This window comes from Antechinus flavipes, chromosome 3, assembly GCF_016432865.1.
Source record: "Antechinus flavipes isolate AdamAnt ecotype Samford, QLD, Australia chromosome 3, AdamAnt_v2, whole genome shotgun sequence".
In the NCBI taxonomy this organism is placed as follows: Eukaryota; Metazoa; Chordata; class Mammalia; order Dasyuromorphia; family Dasyuridae; genus Antechinus; species Antechinus flavipes.
The window spans coordinates 578514812-578539587 of NC_067400.1; the positions used below are offsets into that span (position 1 = coordinate 578514812).

At 38.3% G+C, this 24776-nt stretch overlaps 1 protein-coding gene and 1 long non-coding RNA gene across 3 annotated transcripts in view; one reads left to right on the top strand and one right to left on the bottom strand.

Moving 5' to 3' along the window:
* Window positions 1-8177: 8177 nt before the first annotated feature.
* LOC127555678 (selenoprotein N-like) overlaps window positions 8178-24776 on the bottom strand; it is a 61673-nt gene continuing 45074 nt past the window's right edge. For both annotated transcript variants that reach the window (XM_051988186.1, XM_051988184.1), the window contains exons 4-12: window positions 22430-22642; window positions 21555-21679; window positions 18238-18375; window positions 17192-17267; window positions 12056-12244; window positions 11099-11204; window positions 10773-10885; window positions 10563-10661; window positions 8178-9368 (exon numbers count right to left, since the gene is read on the bottom strand). In XM_051988186.1, the coding sequence (XP_051844146.1) occupies window positions 9201-9368; window positions 10563-10661; window positions 10773-10885; window positions 11099-11204; window positions 12056-12244; window positions 17192-17267; window positions 18238-18375; window positions 21555-21679; window positions 22430-22642 (1227 nt within the window). In that variant the 3' untranslated portion in view covers window positions 8178-9200. The remainder of the gene's footprint in view (window positions 9369-10562; window positions 10662-10772; window positions 10886-11098; window positions 11205-12055; window positions 12245-17191; window positions 17268-18237; window positions 18376-21554; window positions 21680-22429; window positions 22643-24776) is intronic.
* On the top strand, window positions 9824-11972 carry LOC127555681 (uncharacterized). Its single transcript, XR_007952259.1, has 3 exons — window positions 9824-10463; window positions 11033-11191; window positions 11631-11972. It is a non-coding gene; the product is annotated as an uncharacterized LOC127555681 (long non-coding RNA).

A 24776-nucleotide genomic window follows, 5' to 3' on the forward strand; every position in this document is an offset into this window, starting at 1 on the left:
GAGGAGAATGGAAAGGAAGAGAGACCAATTGGGGAGGGGGGGGTATATGGGCGTGGCATGGAATGTGGACTAACGGGGGCATTGGAAGGGAGGATCACAGGGAATGAAAAGGTCATCAAGGGGACGGGGCTGGACACAGGAAGGACAGTGGGAAGAGATTGGAGAAGGCAGGGTTGTTGGGAAAGGGATACCACGGGAGCCTGGGAATAGAAGTGAGGATGGAAACAGGGTTGAGGGAAGAAGGCATTTGTAGATCTAGAAGGCGTTTGTAGATGAACGGGCCAGACGAAAGGAAGCTGGGGATGGGAGATTTGGTGGGGTGATCGGGCTTCAGGGACACTCCATCCCTGAGGAATATTCTTTGAGTCACTTGGGTTGCCTGATGCTCTAGTTATTTTTTGTGGTACTCCCTATCCCTAACCTAGATACCCAGGTAGTATTGAATGTTCTCCCTTTAATTCTAAGTGTCAGCAAATTCTTCTCCCAAAACAGTGGGTGCTACTGAAAAGTCTGAGTATGGAAAAAAGAGAAAGAAAAAGTGAAAAAGAAAATTAGATGAAAACTGGAATCTGCTTCTTAATGTTATTTAATATTTCTGTGACATTTCACCCCTTAACTTCAACTGACACTGACAGGTTGAGTCTATAGAGGACTCCTGCTATTTTGGGTTCAGGAGCTCCTTGTTTGTTGCTTGCCTTCTAACAATGTGTCCCACCAGAATTTCCCATTTTAGTTGTAGAAAAGATATTTACAAAAATAGTATAGGAAGAAGGGTAGTTACAAGACACTTAAGCCCAAACCTGGGGTTCCCTCTCCTACTGATAGAGAACTTGAAGGATAATATGGGATGAATTTAAAGTACAATGGTTCAAACGTTTAGGGAGCACTCAATGCCGAAGGGAACTCAGGAAGAGTTTAGTGTTGATAGCCTCTCTTTTTCTGGAGAATCCTCACAAATTTGATTGAGAAATGATGGTTTTCCTAAGCACACTGCTCCTAGGTTGGACAGCCTCTTTACAGAGGATGAAATCTGTTGGACATGTCCACCCATAGCTGTACTGGCTTGGTCTGGACAAGTCACTCCTCTGCTGATAGCTTGGTTCTTTACTGAACATAGCTACTTTGACTATTTGAGGCAGATGTCTTGTCCTTTGGATTGCTATCAGGTTGGTTTGGGCAGTTTGCTTTTCTAGTGGATAGTTGTTACTTTACAAGTCAGGCAAATTGGCTGGCTGCTCATCTCTTTACCAGGGACTATGTTTCTATTGGGTCAGTCAATGGAATCACTCTTCAATGGGCAGCTTCCATCTTCACAACCTCTAGTCTTGGGCTTTGCTGACTATTGCAATACTGTTTCCAGCAAGAGCAATGACTTTTAGCCTCAGATTGGCAGAAGTCTCTTTTTGACTGGAAGAGACAGACCTCAAGAGTTTGAGGGAGTCCAATCTTTTCATTCTCACAGATGTAGAATGCTTCTTTTATGAAAACCATATTGAATATTAGTTTTCTCATCTGTATGTTGGGAATTAGTCAATGGAAATCCTTGATCAGTTTGATGGGCTCACAGGTGTAAGTCTTTGATTATACCTCTTTTATTGGGGATGGATTGTTTATTTTGAACTGTTGTAGTTTGTAGCCACCTCTGGAAAAGGTAGTTATTTGAACAGTTTAGTCCTTAATTCTTCCTTTTTTTCTTCCCAAAAGATAGTCCAGAGGACAGCAGACTTAGAATGGACTAAGGGCACTGGTCAACTGAAGGAACTGCAAATATCTAAAGGATTTGGGAAATGAAAAAAAAATCTGGATTTTGCCCTCTTCTTTTTAAAGAATTGGTTAGTACATGTGAATCTGAAGAGAAAGTGAGTCGTTTCTTCATCAGTTTCCAAGTTTATCTTTTTCCCATGGAATCTAATCATTCAAGGTAGTTTGATAGCGCTCTGGGGTAAGGTGAGTCACAAAAGCAATTTGGGAAGTTACTTGTATAGCAATTCCAATTGTATTTCATCTCTGATCAAATCCAAAGCTTCTGGACAGTATTTTTATGGCTGTCCAAATGGGTTTCTGGGATGACAAAGGGACATGTTGATGGGTACATTTCTCTATCTCCACCACTACCAGATCACGCTCAATCATTATTTCACTATTCCTTTGGTTCTCTGCTCTATTCACTTATTAGAGGCAATCTCAAAAGCGCTGAGGATTTACAGGTTGACATTACTTTTCAAAGATATCTCAATTTATGATTCCTGTTATTACCAATTAGATAGAATTCAAGAAAACAAAAAGCATTTTTTCTTTTCCAAGTGTATTGGATCCATTGTGGGTTTGCTATGAACTAATCCAGCAATTCTGGATTAGTTCATATTTGGAACTATTTGGAACCTCCAAAAAAACCCCCACTAAATTTTTATACCTTTTGGACCCAATAGTCCAACTATTGAGCGCCAAAATAGCTCCTAATGCTTTGATTTCATTTTCTTTGATTGTAAATTCATCTTTTTCATTTTTGATACTGGCAATTTGATTTTCTTTTGCTCAATGACATATTTTTATTGCCCTCCCAACATACAGCTCTTAATTTTATTTACTATTTTTTAAAATTTCAATTCTGTTAATCTCTTTGGTCTTCAGATTTTATATTTTGCTTTTGAGCGTGTTCAATTTTTCTAATTTTCTTTTAGTTGCATGCCCAATTCATTGACCTGCTCTTCTTTTGATGTATTTAAAAATATAAATTTTCCCATTAGTACTATTTTGGATGCATCCCACAAACTTTGATATGTTGTCTAGATTGTTGTCATGACATTTAATGCATTTATTGTTTCTATGATTGGTTCTTTGACCCAACCATTCTTTGGATTAAATTTTTTAGTTTTCAATTAATTTTTCTCCTGAGAGGCAACTGGATTTAAGTAACTTGCCCAGAGTCACTCAGCTAGTAAGAGTTAAGTGTCTAAGACTGGTTTTGAATTCAAGTCCTCTTGATTCTAAGGCTGATGCTTTATCCACTTTGCCATCTAGCTGCCCCTCTCCCCAATTAATTTTTAATCTATACTTCAAAAGCTCTTTACTGCATATAATTTTAATTGCATTATGGTCAAGAGAAAAAATCCATTTAATATTTCTGCTTTTCTGAATTTGTGAGAATTTCATGCCCTAGGGTGGTTTTTTTGTGTGTTTTGTAGATGCTATGCACAGCTGAGTATTAGGCATATTTACTTTTCTCATTACTTTCCTGCATTACCTCCATTCAGTATTTTCTATCATATCTAATTTTTCTAAAATTTTATTTGATGGGGTGCAGCTTTTAGGAAAATATAGCAGTGATCCTAAGATCCCCTGACCTTAAATTTTTATTGTTCTAACAATCTAATGATTCTAAAGTCTTTTAGTCTTGGGATACTCCTACAAATGTTGCTGACAGTCAGATAATCTGCTGGTCAGTGATAACCAAGTTCCTGAAACAACAGTGAATAGATCACCCCTCAAACCTATCTGTAAGCCATAGAATTAGCAAATAAGTTATGTGAACCTCTGTTCTACTTTTGTCCTATAAATTTATCTTCTTTCTCTTGGTTCTTTGTTAAATTCTTTTGGAACTTAGCTCGCTTCAACTGGTGTTACAGTTACAATAAACTTTGCCCCTTGACTTGGAGATTGGTTCAAGCCTGAAAATTCTTTTGGGGTCTCTTTTGAATCTCAACATTATTCATTTCCTTAACTTTTTAAATAAAATTTATCAAGGTCTGAGAAGGGCAAATTGAGGTCTTTTCTTCCCCTTTGTTTCCTTCTATACTTCATTTAACTTTCCTTTAAGAATTTAGAGACTATGCCATTTAGTGCATATGTGTTTAGTTTATCAAAACTGTATGTCTTTTAGCAAAATATAGTTTTCCTATTTGTCTTTTAGATGTTTTTGCTTTTGAGATCATGATTGTTACCCCAGTCTTTTTTTTTTTTTTTTTTTTTTTTTTTTTTATGTCTGCTTTGCATTCTGTGTTCTCTGTTAAAAATTAGCAAGCTTGTGAGAGGTAAGGATACAGCTCTGTGTTGCTGATTTGGAAAAGATCAGGTTGAATTGTTGGAATTGCTGGAATTCATAGTATAATTCTTTTAGACTGACTTTAAATTTAATTTTAATTTAAATTTAACTTTAAATTGCTATGTGTTAAAATTGGAAACTTAATTGGTTGTGACACAGATTGGTTCTGTTCTACCTAAATTGATTTAGTAACGCGTTCCTTCTGAGATTGTAGAACTCGGATTTGGTTTGTTATCTAGTACCCTGAATGTTATTGGAATATAAATTTCCAAAAAAAATGAAATAAAAATGACATTTCTGTGGATCTAGAGCAGGCTAACAAGTCTGCAGAAATTAAATTAAATTACAGAACTGTTAAAATCATTAGCAGATTCTGGGATTTTAAATTGAGTTGGTCTATTCTTTTTAAGTAGGTCTGTTTTACATGATTAAAAGCCTTTTGAGGGAAACTTTTGAAGGGAAAAAAACCCTCTTTCCCCCAAAAAACCAAAACCAAAAAAAAAAAAAAAACCCAAAAAACAACCCTCTGGCTTTTTCTAAGCTTTTCAGGTTTGTGGAATCGATCTTGGCTAAGGAGGTATTCTTGGCTGACCTGAATTCTTCTTGGGTCTGCACTGGTGCCCCAATGTCTTTGACATGGGCCCCCTCTCAGCATTTCTGGCATAAACAGTGAGATAGTCACTGGGTCACAGACTCGTAGCCAGACACCTGGGTCCAAATTTCTCCAACCCTCTTCCCCCAGGATCTTAAGAGTCTGCCAATTTCTTAAAACTCTGTGGTAGGACTTGAAAGGACAGTTTTCTACCCCTTTAAGTTTGGGGCTGTGTTTAAATTGGAATTCTGATTCTGAAATTGAATGGGATAGTTACTATTAATTTGTGCATACTAATATTGGGAACTTATTTATTCTGGTATAAGACTTTAGAAATGTATTGTTACTAGAAATTTAAATCTGTATTTGATTTTAAGTTAAAATTTTTGATTCTCTGGTAACTTACCTAAAGAGGTCACATGTTTGTAAATCCTAATTTAATCCTAAAATGCTATGTTGCTTTCTAAATTATATATTAATTTGTAAACATCTCATGAGCTGTACTTTAACATTTTGTCAGCCCAGCTGGATATGTGATACAAATTTTGTGAAATTTGATCCAAAGCTATTTAGAATATTAATCTTAAGGTTTGTCTTGCTTTCTCCCTTTAAATAAAAGCAAGAAAATTTGCTGTATGGGGATATGTGTAATTGAAGAACAAATTGTATCTAAAATGTAACATTTCTAAGATAAACAAGGTATTGAGATGTCCCTCTGAAGGAATGTAGCCTGGCTCCAAAATAGGTTTTAATGAAATGACACGTTTGGGGAAATATAGGGGGAAGTGGGGGGAAACTTTCCCCTGAACTCTGCTTTAAGAGGGTAAGTAGAATAACAAATTATACCTAAATATGGATTGGTAGAGATTTTTCAGATAAATGGAACACATTTTACTTCTAAAGTTTTATAAAAAATAATGGGGAGGAATTGTAAATTGAGGGGCAATTCCATACATCTGTACATCTGACCTTATCTGGAAAAGTGGAAAGAAATCAGATTCTTAAGAAACTGATTACTAAATTGATATTAGAGACTAACTTGCCTTGGGCCAAATGTTTGTCTATGGCTTTGTTAAATTAGAACTGTTCCCAAAAGTGATCTGGGAGTTTCCCCATGTGAGACTGGTTTATTTGGGAGGAGAAAGGGAAAGCCCATCTTTTGAAAAAAAAGTTTTAAGTTTTTAAGGAATTATATACTGGCTGTGTCCTCATCCTTTTTGAGCTGTTAGGAAACAGGGATTGCTAACCTGTGGAGTTTGCAGTTTGCAAGAGAATGAGCACTAAGTCCTGGAAGAAGCTGAGTGGGAAGGACCTTACCAGATATTACAGATAACTAAGATTGTAGTCTGTAGGCTTTGAACACCAGGCTTACAAGACCTGTGGAGGAACCTCAAGAATGGATTGTTAAGGACAACTTATAACCTTTAAAATTGACTTTGCAATTAGGAATGTTTTGGTGAGAGGTGTGAATATTTGTGCTTTGTGGAATTTAATATTGGTGTTGTACCTGTTATATTTCCAAAAAAGTTTATAGGGACTCAATTGGAGGAAGTTGAATGAACATCTTTTAGCATGAATATTCTGATAAAAGTTTTATGTGAAATTAGGATATTCTATATTGTGTTGTTTAATTGGTTGTATTGAGTCATCTTAAAGTTGTACCCATTTAAAAGGACTTGTGAATAATAGTTTGACTTTGTCCCTTTGAAAATGTATAAACTGACAATATGCAATTTATCATTTTCCTATGTATTGAGCATTTTAAAAACAAAATGATTTGTGTAATGTTTAAATTAAAACCATCTACCTAGGTATGAACAATAAGCTGTGAATTTTCTAGGATGAATCTCTGTTATCAATGTAAGGTCAGAGTCAATATCTATGTAGAATATGTGATCCTTGCGAGCTAAATTCACCTAAAACTGTAATTAAATTTGAGATAAAATCTCTTAGGACTGTAGCTGATATTTGGAATTTTAAATTCAAGATATTGTCTAATGGATCAAGCCAGTGATCCCTCATCTAAAAGGAATATGACACAGACTACTCAGAAGAAAGTGATCTTGAATTGTTACAGGTGGAGATTAGTTTATCTGGCCAAGAGTTGGGAGGACATTCTTGGCCTCCACTTAAGAGTGGGATCTTTCTGATTTAAGTTTCCCAGTAGTGTTCCTTTGACTAAGAACCCACATGATTATTTCTGAGTCTGGCAATTAGCCAAAGATGCTTTATTCTGTCATGTGTTCTCAGGCTGAGGCCTGAAGGACCAGTTATTGATTATAATCATGTCCCTGCTTTTTCCTCTTTAGAAAATTTCTATAATCAGGAGAAGTGTTCAGTAGATGTAAGATCTTGCAGTTTCCCATCTAAAAATGTGGTCATTATATCCTAAATAAGTATTTGACCTAGTCATCTACTGCTAGATATATCTGTTTTAGCATTTTTGTTGCTTTTGTGATGGGCATTTTAATTTGTGAAGGTTATCTTCTCTAATTACTGGGGATATAACTGGTTGAGATGATAGGTAATCCTGCTACCTGAGCCCGAGAAGAAAACTGGGATTATAAAACTCCATTCAGGAGATGTCTGTGGAAGGCTATCCTCATAACACTTAGTGGGGTCCTCCTATTCCCAATCTGTATTATGCAGGTGATTAGAATGAAGGGCAAGGAAGGGAGGAAATTATCTGATTTATAACTAATATTCCCATGAGAGAAGGCTGTTTCCGGAGAAAATACTTTTGCCTTGGCAAAAGATATAAAGACATCAGAAAATTAGCACATGTCTGATTCAAACTTGGACCTCACCTTTTAACTTTAAACCCTTCGTAGTTTTAGTTTGGAGAAGCCTGTTGGAGACAGGCTTTATGGTTTCTCCTAATAGTCCTCAATGGAGTTATGTCTCCCGTATGCCACCACTAATTACCAATATGGCTTAGAAAACTGTCCAAAATGATTAATAAGGTAGTAGCTATAGTCATGGGATTAGCACAGTTGATGTTGCTCAAGAGACAAGGGTGAGAACCATAGTCTCGGGGGATAGGTCAGACCCTGAAGTGAAGTTAACCAGAAAGTAAAAAGAAGCTTTCAACTGATGAGAGGGGGAGGGGGAGAAATTGAAGTGAACTGTGAAATCTGTCTCATAAGATGGAGACTGTGTTCTAAAAATTGACTGAAGGTCAGCTGTGCTCCAGCACAACTTTTTCTCCAGAAACTGTGTGGTTTTCAAAGAACTAGATCTTGTAGCCCTTTTCTTTGTCAGACTTTAGCCTCATTTTGGCATTGCAACACCCATAGAAGGTAATTTAGTAATTCTAAAGATATTGTTGTCATTTATCACTTAGAATTTAAGGTCATTTGTCTTGATTAATCAAGGCAAAGATCAAGCCTATAGGGAGCATTATCCTAGACCCATATATAATCATTTTTTGCTTACTATACCTTTTTTCTTCTTGTCTTACTGCTTGTTGGGAGGGAGATGCTCTTCTTTCTCACAAGATTGTAATAAAATTCCTTTCTGCTTTTACCTTGAGAAATTTTGATTTATTTGAACTGGTGGTCTTTGTCCCATACATGGGAACACATAATTCTTGCCATCAAAGAATTCAATGTGAATGAAATAAAATTCTCTTGAGAGGGATTATCAGTTCTGACCATGAAAATTGCAATGTTTCTATTGATGTATAAGTCCCTAACCAGATCTTACAAAAAGAGAGGAAGTTGCCAGCCAGAGAAAAGCAACCAGGCTATTTACTAGGACAGACATTTTATACTTGGAGGAAAGGTATTTATCTCTTAATTGGTCAAAGAAAGTGTGGAAAAATGATGGCAGGGAACTTACTCCATAACATCTCTTCCCACAAAAAAAGACTGCTTTAAAGTCCTGACCAAGAGAAAAGAGAACTTTCTCCTCCAGTTGAGACTGTGAAGACATTAAGCTTGATCCATCTGGGATTTAAGATCCAGCCATCATAAAGCACAGTCACTGGAAGGAAATAGAATCTCTTTCTCCTACTCAGTGGAGCTATCAAAAATTATCTTCAAACTGTGTGGAATATTTAATTAATTATATTTCACATTTACATAATGAGGTTGCAGATATGTCCTGGTCTTGGTCACTTCTTTGTGGATGCATTAGAGGTGGCCCAGAGGAAGGTTGGAGAATGAGGTTATTACCAAGAAGCAAAAGATAATTTGGTTCTATGCTCCCTTAAAAAAACAAACAAACATTGCTGGCTTCTAAACTCTTAGGGAGGTTACAGCAACCTTATGTCACATGGCCAGAAGGAACTCTGCTACTTTTAGGCACTATCATCAGGATCCTGAAATTGCAGGAGAGATCCTGAAACATGGAATCTTTGGTCACTATTTCGTATTTCAAAGGGAATGATATTGGCTGCTTTTTAGTAGAAAGAGAATCAGTGACCTTGAAATGAACTAAAGACCACTTTGACTTTAGGGTCACATCTACATTTCTTGTTGTATAGGTAGGGAAATGTCAGCTCTGATGATTGGAAGAATCTTGCTTGATTAGAGAATCAAGTCCCCAATTCCCATAGTCTGGGCTTTAGGGCTGGAGAAAGACCTGAGCTCTGAGGAGTCCTTCTCTCAGGAATTCTTCATAGATCTCTGGAGATTTCAAGGACATAGGAGAATAGAAGGCTATGACTTTTTCATTTTCCTGGTGTCCCGGAGGAGTCTTGAACAAGAAATCATTAGCATGGATGTTGTTGACCTAGGAAAAAGATGAGGGGTGAGGGTGAAAGAGAGATAGGAAGGGAGAAAGAGAAGGGAAGACAGGAGAGACTGAGGAAGGGAGGAAAAGGGAAAGGGGAGAGGAAAAGGGAGAAGGAGAAAGATAGGGAGAGGGAGAAGGAGAGGGGGAGGGAGAAGAAGGGAGGGGGAGAGAGAGAAGAGAGAGAGAGAGTGAGAGAGAGAGAGCGAGAGAGAGAGAGAGAGAGAGAGAGAGAGAGAGAAGGGAGGGATAGAGGGAGGGAAGAGAAGGAAGGAAGGAAGGAGGAAGGGAAGGAAGAAGGAAGGAAGGGAAGGAAGAAGAAGGGAGGGAAGGAAGGAAGAAGGGAAGGAAGAAGGAAGGAAGGAAGGGAAAGAAGGAAGGAAGGGAAGGAAGAAGGGAGGGAAGGAAGAAGAAGGGAGGGAGGGAAGAAGAACGGAGGGAGGGAGAGAGGAGAGAGAGAGGGGAAAGAGGGAAGGGAAAGAAGGGAGGGAAGGGGAAAGGACTCTGCCAGCACCACAGGATTTAGTTCCCAAGTCAGAGGAAGGAATTGAAAGAGATTGGCCAGAGCTCAGGGAAAAGAAACCCTTCTAGTTTTTCCTCATTCAATAATACTGTATTTGTTGCCAGAGTAATTCCCTAAAACATCTCTCACAGGTTTCCCTGCTCAATGCCCAATTTATCTGGTCTTCTTTTTTAAATATGATAAGAGTGAAAAACACTAAATTCACTCAGACTTGGGTTTTCAGTTTTCTATCTAACCCACACTATAATTAGCTTTTTTACTGTAGACAATTTGCTTAATTTCATGTCTCTTCTCTAAAGCATTTTGCAAACCTTAAAGAACTATAAAATGTACTCATCACTAGATCCCACTGAAATTGTTTACAATCTCTCCTCCTGTTAACAATCCTTCCATACCAGGCCCAGTCTTCATGGTTCCCTGCAGAGGTCATATTCATTGCTACTTTGGCTCCTGCGACATCTTTGTCTGGATGATTATATCTCAGTTTCATCTATGAAAAGCTACCACCCTTTGAAGGCCTAGATCAAAGTCTCACTGCTTGTATAGGACCAGCATTCTTTTCTACATAATAGGTACTAGAACAAATTCTCTTTTGGGAAGGGGGGGTGGTAGAATGGTCTCCGCTGAGTCAGCAGAGGTTAGGGGAAGGTAGGTTGGGATGAGACACAAACCACTGTTCCATTGGGTAGGCAGACCAGTGATTCTACAGGGAACTCGTATTTCTCCAAATGCAGTTGAGCCAGCTTCTTATAGAATTCATTCTCTTCATTCTGAGAGGAAGTCACAGTTGGAGAGGGGCCCTGTTATTCCATTTCTTGGACTTGAGGCACTTCCAGAAAATTCTCTCAGAAGTCCAGCTCCCTCCCTCCCTTTATATTTACCAGTATCTTTTCTAAGTCCTCAAAAAGAGACCAAGTGCTGATGAATCTCTCATTAAGGAGGGTGAGGATTGATGAATTTTTCAGGACAATATTCCGAAGAGTGTGCCCTGAACCTGTTCAAAGGAAAGTTATTTAGGGAAAATAGCTTGAAATAATAGTAGTCTGTAATATTGGGGGACAGTTGTAATATCTATTTTCCTTTTGAAACCCAGCATAGAAAGCCCTTACTTGCCCACTGAATTCCCCATCCCTCCATCTAGGGCATATGGTATGAGACCACCAACTTTCACCCTTAACTCTACCAGGAATTGGCCAAGATTCCTCACCTCAGCAAGACTGGTCATCTAGAGCTCCCCACAAAATGACTGAATGCACCAGCTTCTTCTCAGCTCTAGCTCTGTCAAAAGCTTTGGTGAAAGGTAAATACTGGACCTGAGGAAACAGCCAGCACAGAGGGAAAGGCTGAGGTCTGCTTGAATGCAGGGATGGGGAGTGGTTATACTTGATTCTAATACAGGTTGGGAGCAAGATGGGTAGAGTGAGGCAAAATCCACCCTCCTATCACAAGAACTCTGTTTAACTATGTTATGTCTCTAGTTCCTTTCCATGGTAAAGCCGCCACAGAGCTCTGAAAGGCAAATACATCATTAGGAACTCCTGCCAGGGTCAGATTGTATGGTGGGAGAAACAATATGAACTTCTCAGTCTCTTAAGGCCTTCCACAATCTGATTCAGATCTCTCCTTTTCTCTTTAATTGCTATCATCTCTTTATATGCATTTTATCTTAGACAGACTGGTATCTGTCAATCACATTACTAATGCTTGAACTCAGTATCCTATCTTCTGCCTCTGTCTAGTTGGATCAACTTTCCTTCAAGTCCAAAGGCATCGTTCCATCATATCTATCTCCAGGAATCTTTGCTGCTCACCTCAAGTATCATCTCTTCTGTGGCATCTTCCCCAGACCCATCAGTAGTCAATATTCCCTCCCCTCTCAAATGATCTGTATTTACTTATTTGTGAATAATTTACATCTTCCAATGCAACATTAGCTTCTTGAAGGCAAGGACTGCTTCGTTTTTGTCTCTGGATCTCCAGTACCTAGCCCAAAGCCTTCCACATAGTAGGCACTCAAAAAGTAGGCTGAATTGAATTGAACCCTAAGAACCTCAACTCCTCACACTCAATCTCTTCCTATAACAATGTTCCCCTCAAGATCTTTGTTTTAGCTAGGAGCACCAAACTGGAAAAGGCTACCTTTCCTCTCTTTAAAACTCCTCACCTTCTTGAAGTCATACATAGCTCTTTCTAGCTGCTGGGCAGCTTCTTCCCTGCTCAGCTCCTGCTGCCACAGAATATCCTCCATTTTAAACTGGACAGCCTCCTCTGAGGGCAGACAGCTGCCAGTTTCATTACTCTTCTCATCCTGGATGCTAGATGGCATTGAAGGGCCAGAGGCCTCTAGCTCCATCTGGGAAGAAAGGACAGGGAGAGCTTAGTCATCTCAAGGAATTCTTTGGATTATGGACCATTTTTAAGGACCTGAGAAGGGACATGGGAGATACAGCTTTCCAAAATTTGCACTTTTGGTCCCGTGAATAAGTTTTTATGTAGAGAAAAACCCAGTTCTAAAGTTATAAATAGCAACATGTCTGTCAATTTGCAAATATGTGATTTCTTATTTTAAGGAAGAAAGGATATGCATGGTTTAGTGCAAACTTAATTGCTCTAGTAGAGTAGAGCTTAAACTTTCCCACTCTTGATCCCTTTTTGCCTGAAGAATTTTTATTGAACCCTGTATTTATAGGCATATAAAATAATTATGTAAACCACACATTTACTGATAATAGATCATATTTTTTGCCTTCCTTATTCTAATTACATTACTCCACATGGGATCGCAACCCACAGTTTAAGAAAATTTCTACCAGAAGATGGTGGGCTTGGAGTGGTATTTTCCTGCGAAAAAAAGAGTATAACCTTCATTGCATCAGCAATGGTAAGAAATAATTCAGATTTCTGTTTTTTGCCTCCTTTGAAGCTCCATTCTCACTGAAACCCCAATTTTTAAAAGTAGAGACTATGACAGCTATAGAGGTACAAAGGAAGTTGCTGAAGGAGGGAAATCACATCTCAGGAAGGGGCATTTGAGGTGTATATTTTGCCAACTTTTGGCTTACATGGGAATATTAAGCGTGGGTCCATTTGCTTTTAGTCTCAGAAGATTTAGGATATAAGTCCCCTCTTCACAATAGTTGTGAGACAGCTACAGATGATTAGTAACATATCAGAGAGTGGGGAGATTTTAATTATAAACTATACCTCTTATTATGGAAATTTGTGAGGGAAGAATATTTTGTGTCATGTCTCTGGGAATGGAGCAGTATGAAGAAAAAGTTATAAAGACAACACAATGGTAATACTCCACTCTCCAAAATAGTTTAATGTTAAACAGAGTCTAGCTAGAAGACTTGGGTATGATTTTATTACATTTGGGTGATCTCAAACGAAGAATGGAAGGATGATATAGAAGAATACACTGAAAAAAGGAGGAAAGAGAAAAATAATGGGTAAGATTATTTCTCATAAGTGGGACATATAAGAGTTTACACAAATGATTATACAACCATTGAGTGTGGAGTGGGTAGAAAACTCAAACTTTATTCTCTCATCTGAATTTGTAAGAATAGAAATACTCATATAGTTGGATTTCCTTCAGCAAAGTAGGAAGAAAAGGGGTTAAGAAAGAGGGGGAATAAGAGGGAGAAAAGATTAAGGGAGGCAGTACTTAGAAGAGAGACTCTTAAGAAGGGACAGTTAAAAAGAGAAGGATAGTATAAGAGAATAAAATGAAGACAGGTACACAGCAGTATAAATATGAATGTGAAGGGTGTGAGCTTATTCCTAAAATGGAAGAGGATAGCAGAATGGATTGAAAAACCGGAATCTGACAATGTTGTTTACAAGAAATATTGAAACAGAAAAATACACACAGAATTAAAATAAAGGGCTGGAGGAGAATCTATTATTCTTCAGCTGAAGTAAAAAAAAACAAAAACAAAAACAGGTTTAATAATCATGATCTCAGATAAACAGCAAAAACAGACCTAATTAAAGACAAATAGGGAAGATCCATTTTGCTAAAAGGTACAATAAATAACATATCAATATTGAACATATATATAACAAATAGCATAGGATCTAAATTCTTAAAGGAATGATACATGAGTTACAGGAAGATGAAATAGAAATTAAAACTATAGTAATGAAGGATCTCAATTTATTTTTCTTACCTATCTCATACATCTAATACAAAAAAATAAGTTATGGAGATGAATAAAATTTTAGAAAAGGTCCATATAATTGACACTAGGAAAATACTGAATGGGAATAGAAACAAATATCTGATAATCAATGCATGCCATCTTCACAAAAAGTGACCATTAGAAATGTAGGTGATACTCATTAGTTGGGGAATAGCTGAAGAAGTTATGGGATATGAATATGCTGTATGAAATGATGAGAGGAGTTCAAAAGAACCTAAGAATAATTTCACGAACTGATACAAAGTGAAGAGAGCAGAGAATAGATACAATAGTATCAATATTGCAAAAACAACTTTGAAAGACTCTAGAATTCTAATCAACCCAATGACATTTCCAAAGGACTTGGATGAAATATCCTATTACCTTGAAATGGAGGGTTGATAAGATTCAGAGTATAGCCAAACATATTCTTCTCTTTTACATTATTTTTAGGAACATGGCTAGTAAGGGAAATTTTTTTGCAAAACTATATTTTTTAAATTATTTTTTGCTGAGGCAATTGGGGTTAAATGATTTGCACAGGGTCACATAGCTAGGAAGTTTTAAGTGTCTGAGGTCAGATTTGAACTCAGGTCCTCCTGACTTCAGGGCTGATGCTCTATCCATTTTGCCATCTAGCTGCCCCAACTATATATATTTTTAATGAGTTTTTGTTTTTCTTGACTTTTCAATGAGTGAAAGGAGAGGAGAAGAGAATTTGGACTGAAAATAAAAATGAATCAAAAAAAGTTTTCAATACCTTAAAAGTTTCTGATTTCATTAGTGTGGTTACCTTCTCTAATCTGGCAATGAGTACTCAACTGGCAGCCTTAGCAAGCATTGGTTCCTTCTATGCCATTGACCAGAAGAGCACTTCAAAGTAGATAATGTGGGTATTTTATGTATTGCAGTAAGGTTTACAAAATGTTTTGCATGCTCTTATTTGTCCCACAAAAACTTGGTTGGTTGGACTTAATATTTTCCCCCCTTTTATAGATGAGGAAACAAAAAGGTTAGGTTATGATTTCCCTAAATCCACATAGCAAACAGGCAATTTAAACCAGGACTTCTGACTTCTTTTGTTACAAAGCCTTCCAAAGGAAGAAAGGGCAAAAATGCCAAAATCTGTACTGTGACAGTTAGTACACAGGCAAGTTAAAATAGAGTGATATCAAAACATACAGCTTTTTTTTTTTTTTCATTTGAAAGCTTCATCCTGAGATGAGAGTGGAGCCCAAAGTAATAAATAATTGCATGCTGCATGTTTTTCTATTGACTTCCCACAAATCCCAGGATTCACTTGTTTGTTTATACATTATATTACCCTGATAGAATGTATCTTTGTATCCCAAATTCCCAGCACATATAAGGCGGGTAGATAGTATAGTGGATGAGGACCTGGACTTGGAGTCAGGAAGACCTAAGTATGAAACTGTCTAAGACATTGGCTAGCTACGTGAGCTTGGGTGAGACACTTCTGCCTTTCTTAGCTTTACCTCAATTTCTGCAACTGTTAAGTGAGAATAAAAATGGCATTATATCCTAGTGTTACTGAGGTTCAAATAGAATCAACATATGAAAAGCACCTTGAAAATTGTAAAAGTGTTATATAAATCTTAGCTGTTACTATTATTATTAACAACAACCACTAATGCTCTTTAGGCTGGATGGTTAAGATTAGTATAAGACTTTAAGAGATCTGAATCTCTCACTGGCTCAGTTTAATGAGATGTAATCATGTCCAAGGCATCAAGGATTGATTCTCTCCCTGAAGAAATGGGATAAGGGTTGCTGATCTTCATACATCTAATAAGAAGAAAGTACTTCACACATATTGCCTCATTTCATGCTCATAAAACATCTGGGAAGCAGATACTACAAAAAAATCTCCATTTTACCAATGGAAACTGAGGCTCCACAGTAAGGTTCAGACACTTACCCAAGGATAATTTGCAAATGACAAAGCCAGGACTTGAGCCTCAGATTTTTTTGGACTTTTTACCCACGACCCATGGCAGAGCATGTCCTACTAGTTAGCCAACAATCCCTGACTGGGGAACATCCTAGAGCTCCTGGTAGAAAGGCTTTAGAAGGCAGTCTGGTCTGGAGTGGAAAGAACACTATCCAAGGACAGGTTTGCACTCTACCTCTGCTGCCCAAAAGTTCATCTCTGACAAATCTATTTAACTTCTCTTTGGGCCTTAGTTTCCACAGTGCTAATACAACTTCCAGGTCAGATCCTGGGAGTGGGCAGTTTCCAGAGAGTAGATGAACCAACATCACCACAGCTATGATTTGCCTGGACCAGTTTTCTTAATATGAAGAATGGTACGGGAAGAGTCCTAGTCAGAGCACCTGGGCTGAACTCCTGAATCCCATTCCACTTCTCTATGTGACTATGGTAAAGCCACTTAGCCTGTCAGTCTGTTTCCTCTTCTCTACATGGGGATAGCAGCATTTAAATTACTCACCTCACACGGTTTTAGTGGGTCCAGACTTATAAAAATGGGCCATTCTTATTCACAATTATTCCTAATGTTCAACTGCGCTTCTACAGGCTAAGGCTGTGGAGCCCTATGCTTTGTCATCCCTCTGCATCCATAAGGGGAAAGCTGGCAGGGAATCTCTAGCCTCACCCTCCAGTCCTAATCATACTAGATTTGGAGTAGCATAACTAGGGAAACACTCCTAAAAGTTAGGATGGGAATATAATGATAGGAGACTAGTGAGAAAACTCGTGCTATATCTGGTTCAAGTGTTAGATATAAGTGATGTGAAAGAGGAAGTTTAATCAGACCATTCAGTCTTACTGTCAGAACTTTTAATCACCCATCCTGCCCCCTCCCACAACACCTCTCTAATTCCCTCCTTATTCCCTAAATCCTGCCCTTGCTTCCTTCCTCATTTCCCCTCTGACTTTAAAAAAGTTCATGACAACCTGAAGCACATTGCTTAATCATATTTGGTTTAGTTTATGAGCTATTTCATTTAATAAATAGCATCCTATGTCCTGTGATGTCTTCTGAGTTTTGCACATCTCGAACTACTTCTTACCTAGTAACATGAAAATTCATTTATATTATACTACTTCTTAAGGACAAAGTCAGACATACCTGAGGGAGATAACCAAGATCCACATGTGGATTCAGTAGGGGCCCATGCAACCACTGCAAACCCACGTTCAGAGACCTGATGAGAGAAGTGGTATGCTGGGAAAGGATTGCATGTTGGGGATAGAGCACTGATAGGTCAGATTCACTCATACAATGGAATCAGAGCTGTATCAGGAATATTTTCATTTGGGATAAAAATAGTTGAGGGAAGAAGGGAGGTAGGGTAGGTAGCTTTGAGGACAACCTGGTGTAATGGGGAGAAGGGATGACATTTCCCAAATAGTAATGGGGGAGGCCCTTTCCCCCACTTTTCCTTGTTTCCCACAAATCTGAATGGGGAAAGAGTTGAAGATGACAGCTAGGGAAATACTGTTAGCTGGAGGAATAGCACCAAGAATGGAGACATTAAAATGTACAGGAAGGGATTATCAGAATAGAGGGGATGCACAAACATTTTTTAAAGAAAGTAATACTTCAATAGGAAGGAAGAGGGAGATTGAAAGGCTAGATTAGAACAAAACCAGGGACTGAGCTATGTTCCCTTGTTATCCTGAGGATGAACAGTGAGTGAAAAGTGGGTACATGGGGCTTTGGGTTAAAATATGGTTATGAAAGATTTACTTGCTATGTACTCCCCCCATCTAAGTTTTCTGAGGTCAAGTTCTGAGTGTGGGAACCCTTTAGATCTTACAGATTTTGGGTTAGAGCTAGAGGATTAGAGGGCATCTCTCCTGTTCTCAATCAATTTTTGAGTACAGATTGTGAGGAGCATTAGGCCTTCCCACCTAGGTATAAGGATAGGTTGGTGCTGTCAAGCAATCCTTTGCTTTTTGGGGTCCCAATATAATGCAAGTTATTTATCTGGGATTGTAAACACTATTTCCCCCTTAATTTATTGGCTTTCCACTTTATTGGCTCTGAGGACAGGAAAAAGGGGAACTGAAAGAGATGTTGACAATAGTTGTCCTCTAGGCCTTAAGCCAGAGCCTCAAACTCCACTAAAAGGACATGTATCTGATGGGGCCCTCTCTACCACAGAATCCTACCTTTCATTAGGTACAAAGAGCTTGAAGTCCTGGACATGGTTGCTATTTTTGGAGAGGATGATGTGTCCAGTGAACTGGCTTGGACAGAACCAGAAAGGGTAGTGGAGTGGTTGGTTGAGTTGGAATTCTGCATGAATCCTGTGGGCAGAAGAGAAAGAGAAGAGAGCAAGCAATGTTTCCCTCCAGGTGCGAGAATGGGAATAATAACACAAGAATTCACTAAGCCTCAGTTTATTTGTAAAATAAATGGATAGAACTTCAACTCCACAACCTCTTAAGGACCTGTCCAATTTGAAATCTTTATACTGTGACCATTGGGCTTCACAGAATTCAGAAGGTTTTGATAAATCAGTAGAAGAAAGGAGCTTGGAGAACCTGAAGAGCATAAAAGGAGAGAGTACCCAATGAAACAAGGAGGAGGAAGACCACTGGAAATGAGAAATAACATCAGGAGGAGGGGGCTTTTAGGAACAAAGAGAGGGAAAGAAGGAAGGAGGGAGGGAGAGATGAAAAGGGAGATGTGCACACAGTCACACACAGAGAGAAAATGCAGGGAGTCATCTCCACCTGCTGGTAGGAAGAATATATTGAGTATTTAACACCATTCAGCCTATGAAGCAATTGGATGATGACCCAATCTTAGTGTTCAGGCACCAAGGGCCAGGTCAGTGGGTGTTGTACCAGACAATCCCAGATTTCTTCAGGCCAATCACTTCCACTTAGTCTCTCGAAGAGCAAATAACGAGGGGCAAAATAGATGAATCCTGGCTTTTCCGCACAACCTTCCACTTCTCTGGGCCCATATGAGCAGCAAAAAGATTTCTACTGACTTTTGACTTTCTCCAAGGTCATCAGTGATCTGTTCACTGGTAAAGCCAGTGACTTCTCATTCATCCTGAATCCTCTCTGAATTATCTGTTGCCCACTCCTTCCTCTTGGATACTCTTCCTTCCTAGGTGGTTGTGATTCTTATGTTGGTCTGACTTCCTGCTCTTTCTCAGTTTTTTTGTTAAGATTACTGTGCATGAATACCTCCCACCTTTGAGGTATTGAGTGCACCACAAGCTTCTTTTCTGGGCCCTCTTTTACTTTGTTTCCTTCTTTTATTATCTCATCTACTCGCAATGATCATCTCTATACAAATGACTCTTGAATCTTTCAAATAAGTTCCAGTTTGTTATCACCATCTTCTTGCTAGACATTTCCACCTTGGTGCTCCATAAACATATATCCCACAGACTTAACATGTCCAAAGTTCTCAGTATTATCTTTTCTCTTAAACCCATTTCTCCAAACTTTCCTACTCTTTTAAGGAAACTACCATCCTTGCAGTCTACTAGGTTTGAATCATATAGCATCACTTCACCTGCCCTGATCCAATCAATTGTAAATTTTATTTCCATATTATCACTGGTACCTATATACATTCCTCCACTCACATGGCCATTACCTCAGTTGAAGCCTGCATCACCTCTTGCCTGCACCACTACAATGGCCTTGTAGGTCTCCCTGCCTCCAGACTTATTAGTCCATACTTTATACTCAATTGATATTTGTAAGACACAGATCTGACCATATCACTGTCACGGTCAAGAAGCTTTTTCAGTAGCTTTTTTTTCCAGGATAAAACATAATCTCTTTTGTATTTGGTATTTAAAGCCTTCTACATACTAACTCCTGACTTTAAAAAATTTTTTTAAATTTACAAAACATATGAATGGGTAATTCTTCAACACTGACTCTTGCAAAACCTTGTGTTCAAATTTTTCCTTCCTTCTCCTCCTTCCTCTTCTAGATATACATGTTAAATATGTTGAAATATATGTTAAATCCAATATATGTATACATATTTATAGTTATTTTGCTGTATAAGAAAAATTAAATCAAAAAGGAAAAAAAACTAGAAAATAAAATACAAGCAAACGGCAAAAAGAGTGAAAATGCTATGTTGTGATCCATAATCAGTACCCACAATCCTCTCTATGGGTGTAGATGGCTCTTTCCATCACAAGATCATTGGAATTGGCCTGAATCATCTCATTGTTGGAAAGAGTCATGTCCATCAAAATTGATCATCATATAATCTTCTTGTTGCCGTGTATAATGATTTTCTGGTTCTGCTCATTTCACTCGGCATCAGTTCATGTAAGTCTCTCCAGGCTCTCTGTATTCATCCTGCTGGGTCATTTTTTACAGAACAATAATATTCCATAACATTCACATATCATAATTTATTCAGCCATTCCCCAATTAATGGGCATCCATTCAGTTTCCAGTCTCTTGCCACTACAAACAGGACTGCCACAAACATTTTTGCACATGTGGGTCCCTTTTTCTCCTTTAAGATATTTCTGGGATATAAGCCCAGTAGTAACACTGCACAGTTTGATAACTTTTTGAGCATAGTTCCAAATCACTCTCCAGAATGGCTGGATCTGTTCACAATTCCACCAACAATGTATCAGAGTCCCAGTTTTCCCACATTCTCTATAGCATTTCATCATTATCTTTTCTTGTCACCTTAGCCAATCTGAGAGGTGTGTTCTATCGGACTTTTTAGACTAACTGCACATTACTTATCCCTATATGCTTTACACTGCACCAAAAGAAACTTATTGATATTACATCCTATCTTTTACATCTAGTCCTTTGTTCAAACTGTATCCTATACCTGGAAAATTTTCTCTCCTCATTATCAGCTGATGAAATTCCTAGTTCACTTATAAATATAAGTTGCTTAGAAGGGATGTGGGTTGATACTTCTACAATACTCCTTTGCAATGGTGGGAGATCTGCAGAGGTGGTATGTCGAACATATTTTTAGACTTTTTATATGTACTGATCAGTTTTGCCTATTTTTAAAATTTTCTTTAGAAATATTTGTTATATGGGGTGGCTTTCTGACAGGAATGGGATACTGGGAGAGGTTTTGGTCATGTAAAGAATGTCCATGAATTTATTTTTCTTTCAGGGATAGTTCAAGTGCTACCTTCTACAAAAGGTAGATCCATTGACTTATTTAACATTTTTTCTGTTTCCCTTGCCCCTTATAGACTTTAAGATCATTGAAATAAAGTATTGTTTCATTTTTGTGTTTCTATTATCAGCACTTAACACTGTACCCAGAACATAGTAGACATTTAATGCTTGTTGAATTGAAGTGGTTGGGATGATCTCCAAAAGAGATAATCTATGATAACTGGAGCAGACAGCTGCTTTGCATTCTACAATCATTCCGATTCCCTGTTGTATAAGGCTATAGTTTTGCCTCTTTTCTTCTTACTTGCACAGGAAAGCCAAAGGTAGGAAATACTCACCTAAAAGTAACAGTGTAGTAGGAGTCACTTATGGCTGTAAGGCAAGCCACTGTGCCTTGGGGTCCGAAGCGAGTCTTCACAAAGGGCCTTGGATGGAACATGCTTAACAATTTGTGGATGATGACCTGTGGGAAGGAAGAGCCTACTTCATCTGGACCCTTTCTCCTCCTGGATTTGACAAGAGAAAAATGACTACAATGATACATTTGTACTAGATGAGGATGAATTTGTTTCCCCTTCCCATTTTTCAATAGATTGAAGAGATTATTCTGAAAGACTTTTGATATTTCTTTCTTCCCTTGATCCTTGAGCTGTGGAAACCATCTGAATCTAAGGCACCAAATCCTTGAGAATTGTTGAAGAACCAAGCTCAGGAGAAGACCTGGGTAGTGTGGAAGTAGGGAAACTGTTATTTTGATACTAAGGGAAGGGGATTCCTGGAGTTTGAGCCTGAAACATCAGTGGGGAAGAGGGAAGAATGTGGAGGAAACAGTAAATAGGTAACGTCAGGCCTGAACAACAGAATGAGCATCTAAGTTGAGAAGGAATTCAATCTGATCAAGGCCGGGGAGAAATAAGGTCTGAATCTTTAGATCAAATTTAAGGCAAAGTGCTACATAGTGGCTCTGGAACACTTTTATGTTTGGGGAAATAGAGGTTTAAAATGCATTGGGATATGCCTATAATAGGAAAATTAGCTTGGAAGATAGACTGAATTGAATTATTTCAGCCCTTATCCATTAAATTATTCCTCCAAATCTCACACAATCCAATCTAATTCAGCCCACCTTCTCCAAATTTTATTTCCCAGCTATAAAGTAAAATATTGGCTATAGAACTTGGTTTCAACACAGGGTCCAAGGTTCCTTCCTTACCTCCTTGCCTTTGGGAGGTGGTGGATAGAAGCGGTTGTCAGAGAGGTATACACCTGTAGTAAGCACTGTGTCTGGAATGATCCACCAGACTTCACCCAGCTCCATGTCATTCCTTGGGGGCAGGAAAGCTTTGAATTGGCTGGCAGAGAACACATTGGATGATAGTGCAGGGTTTGTCCAGTTTTTTAGCCCAGAAAGAATAATGTCAGAAATCTGGAGAAGAGCAATAAGTAGAGAATGATGAACTAGGATCCAGTTGAGATCAGGCCTTTGAGATTCTCCTGAAAAGAGGTACAGAACATTTGTGTTCTCCAGAGCATAGATCTACATGAAAGGAAATAAAGGACTAGAGGAAGCCTTATTTCTTTAATTAGTTGGAGAACCCTGATGTCCTCTGGCACTGATGCTATTTGACCACATGAAGATACCAGCTCCTATCACTTCATGCCTGGACTGTTGTCAATAGCCTACTGCTTGGTTTCCCTGCTTCAAGTGTCTTTCCATTCAGCTGTCAAAATTATGTTCCTAAAGAACAGATCTGACCATGTCACTATATCCTGTCCCCAACACCTTTCTTTCTGACCATTTAAACCCCAGTGGTTCCCTTTTACCTCAAGGATCAAATATAAAATCTGCTGTTTGGTTTTCAAAGCTCTTCATAATTTGTCTCCTTTCTACCTTTCTAGTCTTCTTGTACCTTACTCCCCTGAACATAATCTAAGATCCAGTGACACTGGCTTCCTATTCCTGAAACATAAGATCTTCCTACTTTGGGTTGTCCCCTTACGTCTAGAACTCTCTCCCTTCTCTTCACCTCCTGGCTTCCTTCAAAACTCAACTAAAGTTCCTTCTTCTGCATGGTTTCTTCAGTCCTCCTTAATCTTAATGCCCTTCTTCTGAGATTATCTTCAATTTATCCTGTTTGTGCCTAATTGTATTAGTTTTCTTAACTAGATTGGGAGCTCCTGGAGAGGAATGACTGGCTTTGTTGGGAGTGTGGGATGGGATGTAGGAGTTTTCTCTTTATCTCTAGCCTTTGGCACTGGGCCTGGAATATAGCAATTGCCTAATGCTTATTGACTTGACACAATGTGCTTTGTAAACCTTAAAATACTGTATACCTTGCAATCATTATTATTATTTGTAAAGAGACCAGCAATTCTGCTGTTAACTGAAAAAGGAACTAGAGTTGGTTAGATCCTTTCAGTCTTGTCCCCAATTTTTTATGGGGACACAATGGAACCTCCTAATATTACCTTAGCCTCATAGTCCCCCTTTGTATTTTGGCCAAAGGGAATTTCTGGATGATTTGAAGATTTGCAAACTGCCAGCCATGGGTATGACAGGACAGAAAACATTTTCTAATCCTAAATCACAGAGGACTCTGGGATCAGGGAGCAACAGCCCAACAAGTGAAAAACCCTTAATCTTATTTTGCTGGCTTTTGCTACCCACAGTAACCCTAGGTTAGTCTTGTCCTAAAATAGCTGAACTCTCCCTTTGGAAGCGAAGTTGTTGGAGTAGGTTCTCCAAACCTAATGCTCTTTCCAGCATCTCATGAACAAGGTAAAAAAAAAAAAAGTGAATCTATACAATTTACTATAAAAAAATGTTGAGAGATAGTAGATAAGATGCAAAGAAAATGCTAGAAAAGGGAGGCAGGCCAGGGGATTACTGAAATCTTGGAGGACAATTCATTTTAGCAGTTTCTGAAAGAATGGATAGATTTCAACATCTAGAGATTTAACATTTAACAAGAACAAAGAGAAGAGCATTACAAAGGCATAATGAGGAATGTGTAGATTGTGTTTAGGGGTCATGGAAATAGCAAAATGTGGAAGACTTGGACTTTGAGTCTATTTACCAATTGTGGAATCATGGGCAATTCATAATTTCTCTTTGTCCCAGATTTTTCAACTGTGAAATGGGATTACTACTTATTTGTCAATATCATACAGGTTCATTAGGGAGGTAGGTAAAGACAGTCTGTCTTGGAGGTAGGAAGATCTGATTTCAAATCATGTTTCAGATACTAATAGTGAGTGCCACTAGGCAAGTCATGTAACCTAAGTAAGTTTTCTCATCTGCAAAATAGGAATAGCCCCTCCTAAATGACCAATAAAGAGACTTTGCAAATTTCAGTGTGAAATATAAAAGTGAGTTTTTGAAAAAATTATACTAACAAAATGTATGAATTATTTTCATTGGTCTAGTTTACTGGAATGCAGGCTGCATGGAAAGTTGTTATTGAGAGGGCTACAAAGGCAGATTGGATCCAGATCAGAGTACTCCATTCCTGGAAACTTAGTTCATTACTATCTTATATTGGGCATTATCTTTCCCAATA